The 20,706-nt window shown below is 34.6% G+C and overlaps 3 protein-coding genes across 6 annotated transcripts; all 3 read left to right on the top strand.

Annotated features, from left to right (window-relative positions):
• The first annotated feature begins 57 nt into the window (after positions 1-57).
• Positions 58-6,896, top strand: LOC101258827 (tRNA dimethylallyltransferase 9). Of its 3 annotated transcripts, none has more exons than XR_738727.4 (12): positions 58-358; positions 663-716; positions 1,004-1,046; positions 1,654-1,762; positions 2,113-2,311; positions 2,633-2,855; positions 3,464-3,558; positions 3,635-3,729; positions 5,070-5,145; positions 5,850-5,989; positions 6,063-6,226; positions 6,435-6,896. XR_738727.4 is itself a non-coding variant. In XM_004251840.5 (11 exons), exons 1-11 carry the CDS (start codon positions 128-130, stop codon positions 6,145-6,147), a joined length of 1,350 nt encoding a protein of 449 aa, XP_004251888.1. In that variant the 5' UTR covers positions 58-127; the 3' UTR covers positions 6,148-6,896. The 3 variants fall into 3 exon arrangements, 1 of the variants encoding a protein (XP_004251888.1); XR_738728.4 differs by having other exon boundaries at positions 6,366-6,896; XM_004251840.5 differs by having other exon boundaries at positions 6,063-6,896.
• A 1,447-nt stretch (positions 6,897-8,343) lies between these two features.
• MMDH2 (malate dehydrogenase 2) lies at positions 8,344-12,885 on the top strand. The gene is made up of 7 exons (NM_001329048.1): positions 8,344-8,643; positions 10,525-10,698; positions 10,798-10,966; positions 11,077-11,138; positions 11,271-11,392; positions 12,123-12,240; positions 12,513-12,885. The coding sequence occupies exons 1-7, from the start codon at positions 8,398-8,400 to the stop codon at positions 12,648-12,650; spliced, it is 1,029 nt and encodes a 342-aa protein (NP_001315977.1). The 5' UTR covers positions 8,344-8,397; the 3' UTR covers positions 12,651-12,885.
• Positions 12,886-15,798: 2,913 nt separating this feature from the next.
• LOC101258231 (transcription factor GTE3, chloroplastic-like) lies at positions 15,799-20,261 on the top strand. Of its 2 annotated transcripts, XM_004251838.5 has the most exons (6): positions 15,799-15,926; positions 16,244-18,206; positions 18,307-18,349; positions 18,493-18,573; positions 18,701-18,772; positions 19,688-20,261. In XM_004251838.5, the coding sequence occupies exons 2-5, from the start codon at positions 16,275-16,277 to the stop codon at positions 18,748-18,750; spliced, it is 2,106 nt and encodes a 701-aa protein (XP_004251886.1). In that variant the 5' UTR covers positions 15,799-15,926; positions 16,244-16,274; the 3' UTR covers positions 18,751-18,772; positions 19,688-20,261. The 2 variants fall into 2 exon arrangements, with proteins under 2 accessions (XP_004251886.1, XP_069148918.1); XM_069292817.1 differs by lacking the exon at positions 15,799-15,926 and having other exon boundaries at positions 15,928-18,206.
• Positions 20,262-20,706: the final 445 nt, after the last annotated feature.

Here is a 20,706-nt window from a genome sequence, read left to right as displayed (position 1 = left end):
TCACAAATAGTAAGATTTTCATATTTATCAAACAAATATTAATTTTTGAAAAATTCACTTAATAAACTATAGTTAAAAAAAGACTTTGGCTCCTCTCCGGTAGCCAATCGGTCCAGTTGCTCCAGTCATGATAAGCACCGTCGGGACGGGTGGCGTTCGAATAAGCAGCTATCTCCGGCTTCCGTACACGGTGGAGACACTTCTCCGCCGCCGCCGTCTCTTCACCTCATGCTCTGCCTCCTCTACCAAAGAGAAAGTTATTGTCATTTCCGGACCTACCGGTGCCGGAAAAAGCAAGCTAGCATTAGAGCTCGCTAAGCGAATCAATGGCGAAATCATCAGTGCAGACTCTGTACAGGTTATTACTTATCGAACCTCATAAATTGCTTCCGTTTGCTTAGTTAGAAAATTGAGATTGATAGTAAACAATTGAATAAAATTGAATTACCATAACTTGAACTTTAATGAAATAGCAAAGATTATCACAAGCTTGTTAATGTTGCTTAACTGAATGCAGTGGTGGAGCTAGGTAGGGTCGAGAAAATCACACTTCATTTTTATGTATATATAGTAGATGTGCAACCCGTATCATGGCTCTGCTACTGACTGAATGACGTTTGTTGAAATTCAGTTGATTTATGCTTTGTTCTCTCGCTTTACAGGTGTATCGAGGGCTTGATGTCGGTTCAGCAAAGCCTTCCTTTGATGAACGAAAGGTATTACTTTAGCAAATTTGAATTATGTTTTGCTAATATTAGCATGTTTACCGCCTGGTTTTGTGAGGCATGCTTTTAACATGAAACATTTTTTGCCTTCTTTTGGTTTCGGCGTAATTTTTGGTTCTGTTGGTTTCATGTTTGGATGTACTGAGTGACTAACTTCTGGAGCTTCATTAAGTAACTTGTTTGTCCGTTTGAGGAATGGAAAATACTTCTTGAATGTTATAGAACCATGTGTTAGAGTACTGCCATGACAGACACTTATTTTGATGTATGTTCTGCAGGAAGTAGTACATCATCTGGTTGACATATTGCATCCATCCGAAGGTATTTCTTTCTAAATTAGAGGGTCTGAAGCATTGAAACAATATTTTGCATGAATTTCAATAGCTGTGCAGCTCATCCCTTCACTCAATGAAGCATGATCTGTTCCCTCTACATTGTCATAGATTGTAATTTGGTGCATATATTTGTTGGTATGTGCGTAGTGACAGTCATGACCTATAGAAGCCCTATGCTTTCCATATTTGTGGAACATCAGAACTTAAAATCAATGAAGGGAACACATCAAAATTCAGCAATTTGTCGAAACCCTCAAATTAACCATTTTATAGCCTATCACTTCACCTTTGTTTGTTATTGCTCAAGGCATTTTGCAATGTTTATACAAATCGTCGAGATTAGTGATATTTGTAACTTTAGACTAAATGACTAATACAACATTCCAAACTCCACTGTGATCAAGAGTCCTTTTTCTGGGGAACCTGTGCCAGTTGGGTGGGGTGGGGCTGTAATTTGAAGTTAAATTTCCTTCGTCTGATTTGCTCGTATAGTCATATTTAGTTAAACGTATGCCTATATGATGTACCCTTAAATTTGTTGTCCTTTTGTGCTAACACATTTTTTTCTCCTTTTCTTTTGGATATGTCATCAGATTATTCTGTTGGACAATTTTTTGAGGATGCTAGGCAAACTACCAGAGATATCCTTGATAGGGGCCGTGTTCCAATAGTCGCGGGTGGTACTGGATTATATTTGCGATGGTATGTGTAGGATATACAGCTCACACTTGAAAGCTTCTGGTTTGATTGAGGAGCACATTTCAAAACTAAAGCTAAACTTTTTGGTTGCAACTTGTTCAACAAAGAAGATTCATTCTGTAAAACTACAGACTGTGAGAGAGCAAGAATGAGGATAAGTTTTGTTGAGAGATGTCTATTTACAAGCTTTATTATACTTAAAAATGAAGCTTACATATATCCTGTAACTGATAATAGAATTGGATCTTGGGTGTACAAGAATTCCTTTTTCATGCAGACTCTACAACTGAGTCACTTAACCTAAAGGGGCATGATCTTCCAACTCACATAATAAATTCTGTCCAACGTTTAAGGTTTATTTATGGGAGGCCAGATGTTCCAAAAGCCTCTCGAGAGATTGCTGCTGAAGTCGACTCAGAGCTTGCAAGTTTACAGAATGATGAGGACTGGAATGCTGCTGTTCAGTTGTTGGTTAAAGCTGGTGATCCCGGTGCCCAGTCTTTACCGGCAAATGATTGGTATCGCTTGCGTCGCAGGCTTGAAATTGTTAAGGTAAAATTGTGAAACTTTCATGTGTGATCGTCTGATTTTAACCCCTTCTTTGTAAGCTTGATCACATGTTGTATGAGTTAGGTTGACATTAGAGGTTTCTGTGTTATTTTTTGTCACTTCCCGATGTGATTGAGGGATCCTGTGTTTCCTGTCAACTCTTGATGTACTTGTATAGAGAACTTGTATTGGTTTCATAAGAGCTCTTTGGGGTTATGGAATAGTTGAGACTGGATTGAGATGTGCCCAACTGTTAGTCCATGTTGTCGCAGCCTGTTCAATTCATCTTTAGATGAAAAAACTAAATACATTTTTGTCTTGCAGTCTACTGGGTCGCCTCCATCAGCTTTTGAAGTACCATATAATTCTTTCAGAGAACAGCTCGTATCAGGTCAAATAGATGCTGCTGATGTCAAGACTTCAGATGACAAATTGCAGCAGAATGAAATAAAGGATTTGGATTATGATTTTCTTTGTTATTTCCTTTCCACCAGTAGGATAGATCTCTATAGATCAATTGATTTTCGGTGTGAAGATATGCTCTTAGGTAAAAGATAAATGAAATTTTTATAATTATTTGCTTTATTTAATATTTTTTTAAGGTCTTAGAATTCTTAATCAGAGCCTCATCCATTATTCACAAGCCTTCTAGGGAGAACATTCTTTTGCCTTAAGATTTTTGCGGTTATCATGATACCTAAGACTAATTATCTGCTTCTCTTCCTTCCTCCCTTCCTGCCCTTCTTCGTTTCATAATATTTTGACAAGACTGGAGGATTTTTTTCTCACATTTTGGAAAGATTAGATGTAGTAATTTGATCCTTTCTTTTTCTTTGTTCATAGTTTTCTTGTCATCTAAGGATATGTATTTCAGATAAGTTTCTTCTGAATAACTGGAGAAGCATTTTCTTTGGAAATTGGATAGTGAAATGTGAGCAATTTAAATAAGTACCAGTGATCATTTTGTTAATAAAGGTTAATTCTTCTTCCAAGAGTTAACCAGTGTGCTTTAAATTTGTAGTCCTTGAGATACTAATCGTTGCTTCAACTAAATAAATCTTTCTTTTAAATAAGAGCTTTCCATTTTAGTTCCTTAACAACTTTTTTTAGAATACCTTGATCCTAATTAATTCATTATGATGTTGGATACTGCAGGAGCAGATGGAATTCTATCTGAGGCCAGGTGGCTTCTTGATGTGGGTCTTTTGCCGAACTCGAATTCTGCTACTCGGGCAATTGGTTACCGACAAGTATATTTGCATCCCTATAGCTTGAACACAGTCCAATAGTTTGGTTACTAATATGTGTTTGTTCAAAATCTTTTAGGCAATGGAATACCTTCTAAGGTGTAGGGAAGATGGAGGATGGAGTTCTGCTGGGGACTTCCATGATTTTTTATCTGAATTTCAGAAAGAATCACGGTATTTTACTTTCACTGTGACTATGTAGTTGTCTCAAATTGTGATGATCTTAGTTGTTCTTGGTTTCTTGTATAGAAGATATGGATGTCGGGAAAACGACTGTCTTATTGTGTAATATAATATAATTTTTCAAAATGTTATCTTTCAATAAAATGGCCTTTTAGTATGAACCATTAAGGCCCCCTTGATTGAAATGTGTTTGATCTAACGGAAATTATTTTATTGAAAATATTTCCGGGGAAATGTTTTTCAGTGGAAGATTATTTTCCCAGAAAATGTTTTCTCGTGTTTGGTTGGTGAGTGAAAAATTATATTTGGAAATATACATACCAAAGACAATATTTTTAGGAAATTGGATAGTGTTTTACCAAAATTTGAGTAATAAAGATTAATAATTATGTCTAAGTGTTGGTTGGAGCAATTGATATGGAATTAATAGTCAACATAGTTATAACGAAAATGGCTTTCGTCCATAAGTGAGGGAGTTCATCCCGTCACCCCCCAGTAACCAAGCACTAGTGCATGACTTCCTCATGAAAATGTCTTTCTTAGAAAATAACTACTGTCATAAGTCATAACAAACACTTCCTCTATTATTTCACATATTAAGACAACCTTTCTTTCTTGACATTTAAATGTTGTATTTATCTGCTGTTTTTCTCTGTAGCGTCACAGTTTAGTTCTGGATGCTTATATGTTGTAGTCATTGTATGGATCAGCAAAAAGTTCCACAACTATTCCTGATAGAATTTTAATCATGTCTCCCCTGTCATTGTTGAAGACAACTTTCTACTTAACCCTCTCTTTCTTGTCTGCTGATCAAGCCACACTTCTTGATACTATAGTTACTTTTCAAGATGAGAAAAGAGCAGTATGGATGATTGTGGATGCAAAAGTGAGGAACTTCTGATAGTGCTGCCTAAATTGGTCAACCCTTACTCCTGTCTGGGCTCTGGTCCCTTCCATACATTTGGGTCTGGTCCATGCTTTTAGTGCTGGTTTTCCTGATTTGATTGGATCGTCTATAATACTATATCTTGGCAGTAGTATTAGAAATACTCTTGTAGTTTCTTGGCAGTAGTATTAGTAATATTCTCTTAGCGCTGGTTTTACAGTTCTTTCTTCTCTATGTTGCGTAATGCTCTCCATTTCACATTATTCCGTTGTTACTTTTCCCATATTGAAACTGCTGAAAATGTTTTTTAAATCCGGGTCTATCGGTAACATCATCTCTATTTCTACGAGGTAGGATTGGTTTCGTCTTGGTATGTTGTTGTTGTCTATAATGTTATTTCTTGCAAGTTATAAGCTGATTGACTGATTCTTATATTCTTGTGCAGAAATTTTGCAAAAAGGCAGATGACATGGTTTCGCAATGAACAGATTTATGAGTGGATAGATGCTTCTAAACCTTTGGTATGCCATTTCTGTTTTATAAGGAATTGTTGTGCCTTTTTTTTTTGTTATATAGAACTTTTATCAAGTTGGACATTTCTCTTCATTCCGGATGCAGTAGCTGAGTTCTGCTGGTCTATAAAAGTTGTTCACTGTTCCTTTTATTGACAGTATGATATTCATACAGTCATGCATGCATTATATATATGCGGATTTTTTCATCATCTCTTTGGGTATCCCATGGTTGGTATATTCTGTGTTGTGTCAGTCTGGATATGAAAGGTTGATTCTGGGAGGTTCAGAACAATAGTGGGTCCTTTTCTTAGCAATAATTACCTTAGTGTGGGAAGATTCTCTTTCAAATTGTTTACTTCTTTTTTTCATAGAGCTACAATCAGTTTCACGATGACCTCCTTTGGTTTTAGACGCTTATTCTTGCCTTGGGACTTCTCTTTTACCAAAAGCATGCCTTAAGGGAAAATATAGGCAGTGACAATCAATTGTAAGAAATAGCGATTCTTTGACTTGGAGTTGGCATGTGATAATTTTCAGTTTTTCTTTTTTCAAGGAACGTGGTTGTTTCATGTGCAGAGGCAGTCGTCTCTTCCCCTATGAAAAATTGTTTAATTGTTTAATCATACCTTTTATTGGGCCTTATCTCTCAGTAGCATGAGCCATGAAACACGTCAAATTCTCCTGTTGACATCTGAAACTGGCATTTACAGGAAAAGGTTCTTAGCTTCATATGTGATTCATATAACAGTCAGGATGGCCATCTCCAGATGCCCGAGTCACTTCGTATGCGGAAAGATATAAGAAATCACCGTCAAGCTGCAGTATTGAAGACCTATCGTACAATAAACAGGTATGAACTTGAACTATAGAAACAAAAATCTTCACTCATTTTGTCCTAACCCGAAATCCCTCTCTATGTGAAGGCATTTCATTGGGCATGAAGATTGTGTGGATGTTCTGGACTGGATAAAGAAGATATATGGCCAACCTACTGACTCTCTTTGTTAACGAACATCTAAGGGACTTTGTCTTTCACTTCAAGTTGTCAAAATCAAAACATCCAAAAGTTGTTCTCGTTGTTATCGAGGTTAGCTTATGGAGATTATTACAACTATTATTAGTATTTTGATTTGGTTCCACTTCGAGCTGTGAAATTGCTTGCGCCTACATTAAACTCCCTTGGGATGTAGCACTTCCCTAATGTTTACTGAGCTTCCCTGTTTCAGATTTGATTGCTACTTTTCCCTTAAAATTTGGATCGTTTACTAGAGAGTTCTCTTTCTCTATCTCTATAGTATTGCGAAGGTTGAAGTTGTTACAATTGAAGAGGGTAATGAGGCCGTCAAGCTGTGGCTGGGGAATGTCAATCTGCATCTATGAAATTTTGTACATGTAGGAGTCTGTTCAAGAGCTTTATTTGCCAGAACATACATTTTCCGCGAGGATGTTGCTCGAATACTGTATATTCATTTCGAATGTCTCACTCCCATCAAACACATCGCTGGCATCACACTCCGATGCATTTCTTAGATGTATTTATATGCATTTTACATTTGTCTCGCATAATTGATACAAGTTGTGTGAGGTTCTCTTTTTGTTTCACAAATTGGTGGACTCAAAGTTTGTACCAAAAAAAGTGTAAAGAATTGGGTTCACTAACTTGTAAAACAAAAAGTATAACTTGTGTTTTGCTGTATGAGGCATAAAAATAAATGTTCTCGATATCATAAAGATGAGAACTTGGTCGCATGCGCAAAGATATTTGAAGATAATATGCTTCATTGTGATTGATTAAGATAAAAAGAATATGCTATATTTGTTAGTGAACTAGAAACGTATAAAATTTGATAAAAAGGTAAATAATTGATATCTCCATGAGATTAACTATTCACTTTTTTTTTTATATATAAAATGACTAATTCTATACTTTAATTATATCATGAAAAAAAAATTTAAACATTGTATGAAATTACTATTGTATACCGTGTGTAAAACATAACTTATAGTTACTTATTAAGAACCGGTTTGATGGGCCTATAAACGGTTACTTATTAGGCAAAAGTCATAAATAGTCAAATAGATGATGTTCTACTTTTGATTTTTACTAAAAGAAAATACATTGGTTTGGCCATAGATTTTTCAAATAATATTTGGAAATAGATTTGGCAAATAGTGTTAGTCCATACACTTTGTCATTATTTGATAAATATTCCAAATTTTCAAATACTAATTTTTTCTAGTATCGGGGTTAAATCTCATTATTTGGGATATTTTAAAATTGTAATTTTACTCCAAACTTTTAACTTTTACAAAAACACCCTCTATAGTTATTGCTTTGGGTTGTATTACATAATTTTTTTACGAACACTACTTAACACCAAAGTAGTGATGAAATATTCAGTGAATGTTAAAATGATGATACGGTTATTGATGAAAATGATGAACATTCTGCTCATGATAACAAAATCATGTGTTTTGTCTACTTTGGAATGATGCTTGTTGCACTCACTCCAAATCACCACATTGATCTAGTATCATGAACACTATTTCTTATTGTTGTAACGAAGATTCAATTGACTTGTAATACAAACTTATGATTAGTTTTTATAGTTTTTAAGACTTATGAATATAAATCATATTTTTCTATAAAGTGAAATATACTTCCCAAGTACTATGGCCAAATACATGGTGAAAATTCACCCAAATAATATTTGTCAAGAATATTTAGAAATCTATGGTCAAACGCTAGCCAAATCACCGCTGAACTTGGCGTCAACACTTACTTTTAACAAAACTTATTCCCCATTGATCAAAGGTTCTAACTTTTGAGTACTATCTCCGAATTAACACAAATTTAAATTATTCAAATTAAATATGGGATAGAAAAACTCAAAAGATTTTTGAAAGATAATGCTAAATAACAAATAAAATTGACCAAATATTTTAAAAATTTTATAATATTCTTTCAATTTAAAAGTAAATTATTTTTTTAAAAAAAAATTAATATATAAAAAAATAAAATATATATTTTATTTTATCATTCTATCCAAATTCTATAGGATTTTTCCATTTTTAAGTAGTAGATGGAATAAGTAAAAATGAATCGTGGGAATATTTAGCGGCAGAAAATCAGGTGGACCCATTCCTTTGAAATTTTTGAATCTATCACCACTATAAAAACTCTAGTCGACTTCACGGCTCACGCAACTCAACACTCCCTTTTAACATTTTCGCTTCAGGTTTTTCTCCGACATAGCAATGAGGACATCCGTGGTGAGATTACTGGCTCGCAGAACCTCAACCGCCGGCCTCACACGCCGGGGATTTGCATCGGAATCTGCTCCGGACAGGAAAGTCGCTATTTTAGGTGCAGCTGGAGGGATCGGGCAGCCTCTGTCACTTCTCATGAAACTGAATCCTTTAGTTTCCAGACTTGCACTCTACGATATTGCCGGAACTCCTGGTGTTGCCGCTGATGTCAGCCATATCAACACCAGATCTGAGGTTAATTTCTGTTTTATCTTGTCTGCTCTTCTGATGAATGTGTGGTTTCTCACTCTTTTAAGCCCTAGAATTTTAATTGCTCTGATGTATCAGTGTCGTTTGATGAATTTAGGGACTTGATTTCTGTTTTATGTTGATTACCTGTTATTTTTTTTGAGTTTTCTTTTGATTCCTATTATATACCAGGTATGATGATAAGCTAAATACTAAATAATGATGTAAAGGCATAGAATTATCAGAAAGAAACTCTTATGAAATTTTATATAAGCGTTTGTTGTAGATGACTTCAATATTCAATGGAAAATACTTCACATACTCCAGTGATTTTATTATTACTGTGATCCTTGATTCCTTGTGAAATTTTTCAAGGAAAATTTTTATTGGAGTAAAACTACAAAAATGTGAAATATAAATATTACATTTCGCTAGTTAAGATGACAACTTTACTTTACTAACAAGGGAGTTGATTGGAATTTGGGTATGGAGAAGCGTTTCACTGAACAAATTTTTAGGATAAGTTGAAGTAAGACGTAATATATATCCAAGTTTAGCTCTCCTACCATAAGGACGAAGGTGAAGAGAGATTGGATAAAATTGTGCTGTCACTTAATCTCTTGAAGAGAATAATGTGATAGACAAAAATATAGTAGATTGGTTGATAGAAATATATTGATTGAAGTGCTCAATCTTTTGAAGTGAATGGCGTGAATAGACGAAAATATAGTAGATTGATTGAATTTTAGTGATGGAAGTGAAAGATTGCTTCGAGATTCCTACTTGAGAAGGTAAATTTATAAAATGGTTGTGAGATCAACAATGTGATATGGGGTGAACTTTGGGTCTCAAAATGCTTATCATATCCACAAGATTAACTGTCATTGAAACTTTAGATGCAAATATAGATGTGCAGTCATAGAAGACTGGACAAAAATAGAAATGGTCACATCAGACAAAAAGTGCAAGTATCACACAGAGGATTAAGTAGTAAAAAGTTGCCATAGATGGTTTGGCTATGCCTTGCATAAACCTGCAAACACTATTCCGCACGTACAGCGTTGTGGTGATTGAAGATGCTATAAAAAGAGATCAGGTTGAACTAAAATCACGTGGAAGAAAATTGCTTTAAAAGTAGTATAATCCTTCTGTATCAATGCGGATTTATCTAAGAATATAGAACAAAAGATCTATAAGAGATACGAATTAGCTAGACTAAGCCTTAGTCATTGCTACACTAGCTTTAGCTTCAAATAGGGATTGGTCTGAAGTTTGAAGAACTTATAGTTTTAGGGACTCCTAGTTTACCATAAAAGATATAATAATATCAAATTGAGATGGACCAAATACAGCAAGATATCTAGAACATTTATATCATTGACTCCTGCAGTTAGAGATTGAGGTATAGTTAATTAAATTGCCTGATGTTCTTATTACTTTATAGTAAATATACAAACTTTTCTCAAAATATACGGAGAGATAATATGTAAGAAATGGTTAACTGAATAAGTGATCAAATAAAATGTTATTCTTTTCTGATTTATGTGCTCTTATGCATCTATTCCTAATACTTGTAATGTTATACATTACTGAATTTGGTAATACTACATAATTAATGTTGATATTGTGAATACTGAGAGTAAAAGTGAAAACCAAACACTAAACAACTAATGCAGAATTTAGTTGGGGGTTTATTTTGAAAAATATGGATCTCCCAAACGACCTCTTACTTTTATCCTAATGATGTAATCCTTTGCACAATAAGCCAAATAATGTTATACTTTTTATCCCACTTGCCTCACCTGCAATCCACAGACTGAACGACCTCAGTGTCTGATCTCTAGTCCTTGCAGTTCCTTGACCATTATTTTTTTCATGGACTTGCAGATTTTGGGTTATGCAGGAGAAGAACAGCTAGGGAAGGCTTTGGAGGGAGCTGATGTTGTCATTATTCCAGCTGGTGTGCCACGGAAACCTGGTATGACCCGTGATGATCTGTTCAACATTAATGCTGGTATTGTTAAGTCTCTTTGCACAGCTATTGCAAAGTATTGCCCTCATGTAAGCACCCATATTTGTTACATATTAGTTAAGATGTTCGAGTAAGAAATACCGACTCTTCCTCTTTCCTCTAATGCCTTCCCTTCAAATCTCCAAAAGGCACTTGTCAATGTGATCAGCAACCCCGTGAATTCCACTGTCCCAATTGCATCTGAGGTGTTCAAGAAGGCTGGAACCTATGATGAGAAGAGACTCTTTGGAGTGACCACACTTGACGTTGTTAGGGCAAAGACTTTCTATGCTGGAAAAGCTAAAGTTAACGTTGCTGGTATGCATCGTTGTGATTTCCATCTTTGATTTGCTTCTATTTCATTGTATTAAACCGTCAATTCATGTAAAGTTTTTATTCACTACAAAAAATTTGGTGCATTGTTCCAGATGTCAATGTCCCTGTTGTTGGTGGTCATGCTGGCGTAACTATCCTCCCGTTATTTTCCCAAGTAATCTTTCTTTTCTATTGTTTTATCTAGGTTATTTAAAATTATGTCTACGTTGACTCATAAAAAAAGATGAACTCCACCTTGTAACTTTATTATTTCTTGTCTTGTTGTTATCTCTAAATGTTGCAATAGGCCACTCCAAGTGCAAATTTGTCAAGTGAAGACATTCAGGCACTTACCAAGCGTACCCAAGATGGTGGCACTGAAGTTGTGGAGGCCAAGGCTGGAAAGGGTTCAGCCACCCTCTCGATGGCGTATGTTCCTATTCAAATCTCTCTTTTACTTATTTAAGTTTCACTGATTTCATGAAAGTTTCTCTGTTTGGTGGCAAGAACTTTCTGGTATTGACTAGGAACACCTGCGTACGTGTCTTCCCCTAACGAGAGTCAGATTCTTGTAAAGAGGGTCTAGAGTTGCTTGACAACTCTATTTGTTCCACTTTATGTGACCATATCTCCTTTATAGTCCTCACAAAAAGAAAGACTTCCTAAACCTGGAAGTAATTTAATAAACTTTCCATTTTACCCTTGATGAGAAGCTTTGGTAGCCACACAAATGTTATAACATGTTTAAGAGCACAAGTCCCAATTCTTTTCTTTCGTGAACACTCTGCACAATTAAATAAATTCATGTAAATCAAAATGGAGCGAAAATATTTTGACAGGTTTTCGCAATACGGAATACCTTTTTCTGCATGTGTTGTCACATGCCACATCTGGAAATTAACACATGCTGCATAGTGGCCAAGATTGTGCAATCTTGATAACGTTTTGAATATAAAGTTTCCATGCACCTAATATTGAAGTGAACTACTTGTCAAAATAATGTATTGAAGTGAACTTGCCCCACTCAGTATATCAGTAGAAGATATTGTTATAAAACATAAGAGGACTTCTATTTTTTATCGCTGGTCCTATACACCTTATCTGCATATCTTTCTTTGTGTGGTTACTGGGTTTTGAGGAATTTGTTTCACTTCTGCAGCTATGCTGGTGCCATCTTCGCGGATGCTTGCTTGAAGGGACTGAATGGGGTTCCAGATGTTGTAGAGTGTTCATTCGTACAATCGACTGTGACAGACCTGCCATTCTTTGCATCCAAGGTAATGATATCGGCTTCTAACCTAAATGGTGCTTGAGTCCCTATTTTCTATTAAATGTATTTGTCTTACCATCACTCGATTTTGCATCTGTGTGGAAGGATGTTCATGTTGGGTCAGTCGATGACATTATTTTCAACTGTGAGAACAATTTGATTATCCTTCTCACAACGAGTGTATAAAATGGGAGATTTAGGACGTAAGAAAAGATAAAAACTACCAAATTTTGTTGGTTATCGTTCTTCTGATTTCAGCACTTGTTTAACTCTCTTCAGGTGAGACTTGGGAAAAATGGTGTGGAAGAAGTGTTAGGATTAGGCGCACTTTCAGACTACGAGAAAGAAGGACTTGAAGCTCTTAAACCAGAACTGAAATCGTCCATTGAGAAAGGAATCAAATTTGCCAACGCCTAAATTAATTAAACATAAAAAGAAAATGATACTTTGAAGTTTTGCCATCCCCATTTTCAGATACATTTGAGTTAATATTTTGCGAGCTCCTCACTGCCTGAGGCATTAGATTTATAGCTTTTATAGTCTAAGATAGTAGAGGTGTTAGATATATAGCCATATATTTTGGTAGAAAATAATCATTGGCAGACTTGTGATGGGTGCATTTTCTTTAAATAATCTACAAACGTTGAACCTTCTACTTCATTTATTACACATGCAGATATATTTGGTTAAAAGTAGTAAATTGGGTTTTCTTAATATTCTATTTGATTGTAATTGTTAGAGGTTTGGTGACAAACTCTAGAGGTCAAAAGGGTTCATGTTAAGTGGGACTAAAACGAAGTAGTAATGTACAGATGAAGATGTTGTGAACGTGAGACTTGATTCACACGCCATTCGATAAGAAAAGAATTTTCAAATACGTTCGGTCTATTGTTCAACGTATTGGGAAATTGACAAGAATATCACACATTGTATTATTGTAAAATGGATGAAATGAACGTTTGTATCCAGAATCTTATGTAACAAGAAGATGCCGTAGAAGCTTAAAAGACAAATAAATAATACAGTAAGTGTACTGTTGCACGTTAATAATTGTACCCCGTAAATATTCAGTATAATATTTAAGTTAAATATGTTAATATGATGCATGAATAGGGGTATGTTGCTTTAATAAAGTATCTCTGATAAAATTCAATTTGATAGTGAATCAACTTGAAGTTAGTGCTAAACTTATGATTAAGTAGAGTTCGGAGTTCATAGGCAAAAAAAAATTATTTTTTTAATAAAAAGGGTGTATCAAAACACTTTCTAACTAAAACAGTTCAATCGCTACTGACGTAGTAATTTATTTTGACGGCGTTAAGTAAAATTATTTTTATTTTTATTTTGAAATCGCTGTCTCGGCAATGATTGTTGTTGTTGTTTTTAAAGTTTTTTTTTATACAAAATTGCTGCCTTATATTTTAATTGTGTTTTTTAAATCGCTGCATTTGCAACAATTTTAGTGAAATTTATTTTGTTTTTTTAAATTATAAATTGTAAAATCGGTGCAGTTGCAATGATTTTGGCTTTTTAAGCAAATAGCTGCAAAGGCAGTGATTTTAGTATTTTTTTTAATTGTGTTGTATTGCAGCGATAGCTATTTTTTTTTACTGGATCTTTTTTTAAATTGAAACTTTTTTTATTATTTTATTTTATAAATATTTCAGCCAATTATTTTTTTATTCATAATATGATTGGCTGAAATATTTATAAAATAAAATTAAAAAAAAAGTTTTAATTTAAAAACAAACAAACTAAAAGTCGCTGCATTTACCCCAATTATGCAACACAATTTTTTTTTAAAAAAACAAACTAAAATTGTTGCTTTTACAGCGATTTACTTAAATAATAATAATAAATAGCTAAAATTGTTGCAAATACTGTGATTTTCAATTCATAATTAAAAAAACAAAAAAATTTACTAAAATCGTTGCAAATGCAACAATTTAAAATACACAAATAAAAAATTAAAAATTAAAATCGCTGCTAAGTCAACGATTTGTTAAAAAAAATTAAAAAAAAACAATAACAAAAATCGCTGTAAAGGCAGCGATTTCAAATCGCTGCTTGAACTGCGATTTCGCTTTAATGCCGTCAAAATAAATCGTTACGTCTGTAGTGATTTTACCATTTTGGTTAAAATTTATATTTATATACCCTTTTAAAATTTTTGTTAACTTTTTTTGCTCTTTTAGACTCCGAACTTTGATTAAGTATGTCCAAAAAAAATATCGCTAAAAATTTTTTTGGTTTAAAAAGTATGTTCAAAAGAAAACAGGGTTTACACTTATTAAGAACATAAAAATCATTTGATATCTAAAGTAGATTTCGATTAATTAACATTTATATTCATACTTAATAATAACTAGTTTCTATGAATATGCTATACAAGTTAATAATAGTACTAGATATTTAGTCAATCAACATTTCATGTTCGTCAATTATTTTTATTCATATAAATGAAGAACAATTTGAATTTAATATAAAATCTTGAGGATTAACTTGTTTGTTGAAATATTATTTTTCCAGTGTTATTACATTTTAAATCCTGAGTTGAATTTTGAGTAGAAATATAAAAAATATTAAATTCAGCCCCTATTTTAACCAAAAAATTCATATCTAATTTAATATGCGGCTCATAACATCACATTATTTTATTAAATAAATGTCCAAAAAAGGTCCAAAGTTACTTAGCTTAGTAAATCTGATTAAATTTTGCTGGCTTAAATGCATAAATATAACCACTTCCCTTTTAATTTAACATTAATTGACATATATACCCTTAAATTTTGAGTCTATAAATAAAGACTTAAATTTATACTATAAATTTAAATAAATAAATATACATATACAAATAAAATAAAACACACATAAAACACTATATAAGATATGAATTACCACGTAGAACGCTACTAAAATTACATGTGTCTTACTTATTTAACTTTATACACATTTAAATTTTTATTTATTCACATTCAAAAAAATAAAAAGCATATATATCGACTCAAACCAAATCAAAAAGACATCATACATAAACACGTCCTTTAACTTAGCCCTAACAAAAATCTATATCCTTCAACTTTGAATGCATAAATAAACACTCAAACTTGTATAAAGTTGACACGTTTATCTAAACATGTATTACGCCATATAAAACACATTCCTCTGCTTGTTAAATTTCTTACATGTTTAAACTATACTTATATCCACCCAAAAATAAAAAAACATAAATAACAGTTGAAATGAAATTTTAAAAAAAATATATTTACACATTATATCAATTAAAAAAAAGACAAATTCATGTGTATTATACTTAAAAACAAAGAAGTAAGTGTTAAACCATGTGATTACACATGAATACAAACTAAACTCATGTATTATACATGACCTAAATATTTTATTTTTTAATTCGATAAAAACCATAACAATTAAAAATGATCCCGAGAAAGGGTCACTCACACGAGGGTAAGCAAGTAAAAAAAAAACAAAAAAAGTATCATGTCATCCCATGTTTTCCCAAACATGTTACGTGGCAAAAATGTCAGAAAACCTCTTTGGTAATAACAATAGACTTTGACACGACAAGCGCGTGTTGACAACATTATAAAAGAGAAAGTATACTGTACGTACACAACCCAAGCGAGTACACTTTTGGATCCGACCCGAAAAAACACTCTCTCTCTCTCTCTACAGGTGATTATCTCTCTCTCTCTCTCTTCTGCTATGCTTTGTCCCCAATTTTCTTAACCCTAATTTTATTCTTCCCCAATTTTTTTAATTTTTTAATTTTTACTTTTTTTATGTTTTTACTATTTTATTATTTTTTGGAAAAACCCTAGTGCCGTACCGGCTTTGATTTACCTGAAAATTGATTTTTTTTTGATCTGTATGAGCTAGGGTTTCGGAATATTGATGTTATGATTCATGGGGTTCTGAGGAACCCTAGTTTTTTTTTGTTTTTTTTGATGGTTGAAGATGTTGTTATGGTGATTCTGGTGGATTTTTTTCAGGTTTGTGGTGTTATTTGGTTTGATTTCATGTATGGCTTCATATGCCGACGATTTGAAATCTAGAGAAAGGTTAAGGTGGGGAAGCCCTATCAAAGTTTATACGCGGAAACGTAGAAGGATCCAGAAGAAGGATGACTCGATTCCGATTTCCGCCGCGCCGGATGTGAGCAGCAATGACGCGAATGGTTATGTTGTACAGGCTGGGGAATCGGAATCTGCGGAGAAATCGGAACGGTTGCAGGACCGTCAGGAGGTGGAAGAACCTCAACTGAAAGCGTGTGATTTGGAATTGGAAGATGGGAGGGATAGGAATCAGGATCAGGATCTGGTAGAATTGATAAATGGTGGACAAGGGCAGGAAGATACCCTTGGATCACAGGGAGATGTAGATGGTAGAGATGTGGGTAAGTTTGGTGGTAGCCCAATTGTGGAGGCTAATACTAGTGGGGATGTTAGGGGTAAACAGGCTGCTAGGGAGACTGATGCAGATGGATTAACTAGAGACCATGCTGAGCTGGATTCAACAGTTAAACCTGTAATTTCTAGGTTTCGAGATAGAATTAGGATTAATATAGGGGGAATGACATCAAGAGCGGAGATTAAAGGTATTAGGAGGGACTTAGCGGGTGAACTTGATCAGGTTAGGAGTTTAGTTACAGAGCTTGAAGCTAAGCAGATTCAGCTGACCGCACATGATACAAATACTAATGGTGGTTCTAATAATGTTGGTAGGATACCCTCCGTTCCTAGTGGTGCTGTTAATTCTTATAGTCAACCACGATATATCGATAATGGTGTGATGAATAGTAGGGCTTTAGTGCGAGCGAATTCAGAGATGGATTTGGTGGGGCACCCTAGATCGAGACCATTCCAGCGACCAAGGGTTGCAGTTGTGGAAAACAATAATGTAGCTGCTGAATTTGTGGAGAAGGAGAAGAGGACCCCGAAGGCCAATCAGTACTACACTAATTCCGAATTCTTACTTGCGAAGGATAGATTGCCTCCGGAAAGCAATAAGAAATTTAAGCCAAATGGTGCTGGGAGGAAACACAATGGTGAGTTGGAGCAGGGGTATCCATTTGGTGTTGGCTTTGGGTTTGATAAACATAGGAATCAGGTGTTTAAGAGATGCACCACCCTGCTTCAGAGGTTAATGAAGCACAAGCATGGGTGGGTGTTTAATGAGCCAGTGAATGTGGAGCGTCTGGGGCTGCATGATTATCATGCTATCATCAAGCATCCTATGGATTTGGGCACTATCAAAGCTAGGCTATCTCAAAATTGGTACAAGTCCCCCAGGGAGTTTGCTGAGGATGTGAGACTTGTCTTTCATAATGCCATGACTTATAATCCCAAAGGACATGATGTTCATCTTATGTCGGAACAGTTGTTAAAGATTTTTGAAGACAGGTGGGCAGTTATAGAGGCAGAGTTTAATCCGGATTGGAGGTATCAAATGTATCATGATGCAGGTTTGCCTACCCCCGCTTCAAGAAAGGTCCCTCAGCCTTCTCCCTTTGCCCGTGCTTCTGTAACTTCTCATCCACCTGCTTCTCAAGCAAGGGCTTTGGAAAGGTCTGAGTTAATGACTGAACCAGCTGATTTCAGGTTCAAGCCATCACGCGTTGCTCATGTCGGTAGGGTACCAGTTCCTAAGAAACCTAAAGCAAATGATCCCAATAAAAGGGATATGACCTATGAAGAAAAACAGAGACTCAGCACACATCTCCAGAGCTTACCTTTAGAAAAGCTTGATGCTGTTGTTCAGATTATTAAGAAGAGGAACTCAACATTTTATCAAAATGGTGATGAGATTGAAGTAGATATAGACAGTGTTGATGTGGAAAGCCTCTGGGAGCTTGAAAGGTTTGTGACCAATTACAAAAAGAACTTAAGCAAGCAGAAGAGAAAGACTGAACTTGCTCAGCAAGCCAGACGAACTGCAAGGACTGCCCCAGTCATGGTGAGCTTTGATATAGATACTCCTCTCTCTTTTCCTTCTCCACCCTCGTTTTACATTTTTGTCTGGTAGGGATTTCTTAATTTGTGGCATTTCTTTACAGAATTCTGCTCCGATGGTTGCTGGTGCACCGAACAGTAATACTGGTAAGCCTCTTATACATGTGACTATTTTCCCAGATTGTTATCAAGGTTCATGCTTTAGGTTGAAAATACTCATAGAACATGGTTCTTTATTTTTTTAACATGACTAGCTAAAAATAACACCAGTGTTCTTGCTACATATGCAGAAGCGGGAAGACAGATGGATAATGCAAGTAGGTCTAGTAGTTCAAGCAGTTCCAGCAGCGATTCAGGTTCATCCTCAAGTGGTAATACTGATTATCTTTTGCATGTTTCATCTTCAACTGCACCATAATTGTCGCATGTTCAATATTATTGATTTATCAGCCAGTTGTTCACTGCATGTGTCTGATATTTTTTGCTCTATCTTTTCAGATTCTGATAGCGATAGTTCCTCTGGATCCGGATCAGAGGGGGGGCATTGATGCGAAAGGCCGCTTAGCGCAGGTGAGACAGTTAGCTAACTTTTTTCTTATTTCTTGAAGACTTGCACCTTGTTTGTGATTGGTTTGGCTCTTGCAAAATTTTCTTGCGCATGTTGTTGATTAAATTATTCAAGGTTGAGATATGGTAGTTTGGGTGGGGGGAGGGACTTGATTTGATGGTGTATGCAACTCTAGTCCTTAAATATTTTTAAATAAGATTGTTGTGGACTAATAGTTTTGAAGCTACCCTATTTAACGTATCTTATTACTTGTTATCTGTATAATTAAAAAAAATGACTTGTGGAATAAATAATAAAGAAAAAGTCACAAGTTCCTGAAAATGATTAATGTTGATCCTATTTAACACAAAATATTTTCATACCATATAAGTGAGCACATTAATGGCATCACCAAATTATCTAAAAAATTGGAAAATTTTGTGATTGCCTTGTTTGTCAATATTTGGTAAGTACCCCTTTTATGTAGTACTCCTTAAATATTGAATATTAAATCTAGTGTCCACATTATTTGATTTATCAATTTTCTACTTATGCTTAGGTTAGCTTTGAATTCGCCTGGATTATCAATCAGCCCATTGAAGGATTATTTACTATTTGTCTTGAAAACATTCGAAATGATAATAAGATATGGTTAAGTCGTTCTTTTTTCTGGGTAAAAATGATTTTTCACATCCAAATAGTGTGTGAGATACTGGTGAGGGGGGGGGGGGAATGAATTAAGGTCATTAATAGCTTGTGTGCCCTTAGTCATTCTCTACTGCTTTTTTGGGGTCAAGTGCATATGCATGCATCTATGTTGTTATTTATTGATTTTATCCCATTATGGAATTTTCTCTTTTGACAATGTTTATGATGTTTCTTCTTATAGATTCAGGAGAAGTTCTAAATTTTTTTTTGTCTATCTTATTGTTTTACAGGATGTCTTTAGCTGTGTAATCATCTTAAGGTTCCAAGATGAAGGGGTCCCCTTGTGGTTGAAGGATCAAGAATCATCAAAGTGCTTTATCTCGATGATTATGAAAAAGAGTCAGACATCTCATTCTTAACATTATTTATGATGTTATTTCTATACAAGTGTTATTGGTTATGGTAGTCGTCATGTGAGAGATGTAGCACCTGTAAATTGCTCATCCAGTTTTGCTTATACATGTGCTGGGATTTTCAGTCATAGGGTTGTTCACAGTTAGAGAAGCAGGTAGGTTTGCTTTGTGCGATGTCGTGCAGCTGGTCTTGTAGAAACCAAGTATGATGGTAGGAATGCATACTGTAAAAATTATCAGGGAATCTTAAGTGGAAATGATAATGGGGGTGTGTACATATTAACCCATTCATCTTCCGGGCGACTTTTTACAAAGAATTTGTATGTATTTTCCCCTGAAGTAGTAGACACAACCATGTCCATCCCCTCTTGTATGTCCAAAAATGCTACTCTGTATGTTGCTCTTTTGACTTGGAATTAATAGAATATGAATCCTGAGGGATCTTGGTTGATTTTTCTGAGTTGTGTATATGATTTCTTGTTATGGTCTGAAAGTAGTTAACAAAGAGTAGTTGTGGTATTTGATTGCCTATTTATTATGGCTTAAAGTTTTATCATATGATTTTTACTGCAATTTTAGACTATAGTCTAGTAATAACTGCATCATGCAGGAGATGAACTCTCTCTTATTCAAATCCTGCATGAGACTTTCATCTCAGTTTTTTAATGGCATGGTTGGGGCAATATTGAGGAAAGTTTGGACGTGATTTTTCATTTAGACATCTTAATTAGGTCACGTACCTATTGAATGGTTGGCGTAGGGTTTTAACTATATTATTTTGATACTTTTTAACGAATTGCATAATCTTTGTTTTTTGTTTTCCATAAGCTGTGACCTTTTTCTTCAGATCAAGTGTTTTTTTTTTCGAGAATAGTATTTTCAAATCAGTAGTTTAA

Source organism: Solanum lycopersicum, chromosome 12 (assembly GCF_036512215.1).
Source record: "Solanum lycopersicum chromosome 12, SLM_r2.1".
Taxonomy (NCBI): Eukaryota; Viridiplantae; Streptophyta; class Magnoliopsida; order Solanales; family Solanaceae; genus Solanum; species Solanum lycopersicum.
This window is presented reverse-complemented; position numbering and strand designations above follow the sequence as displayed.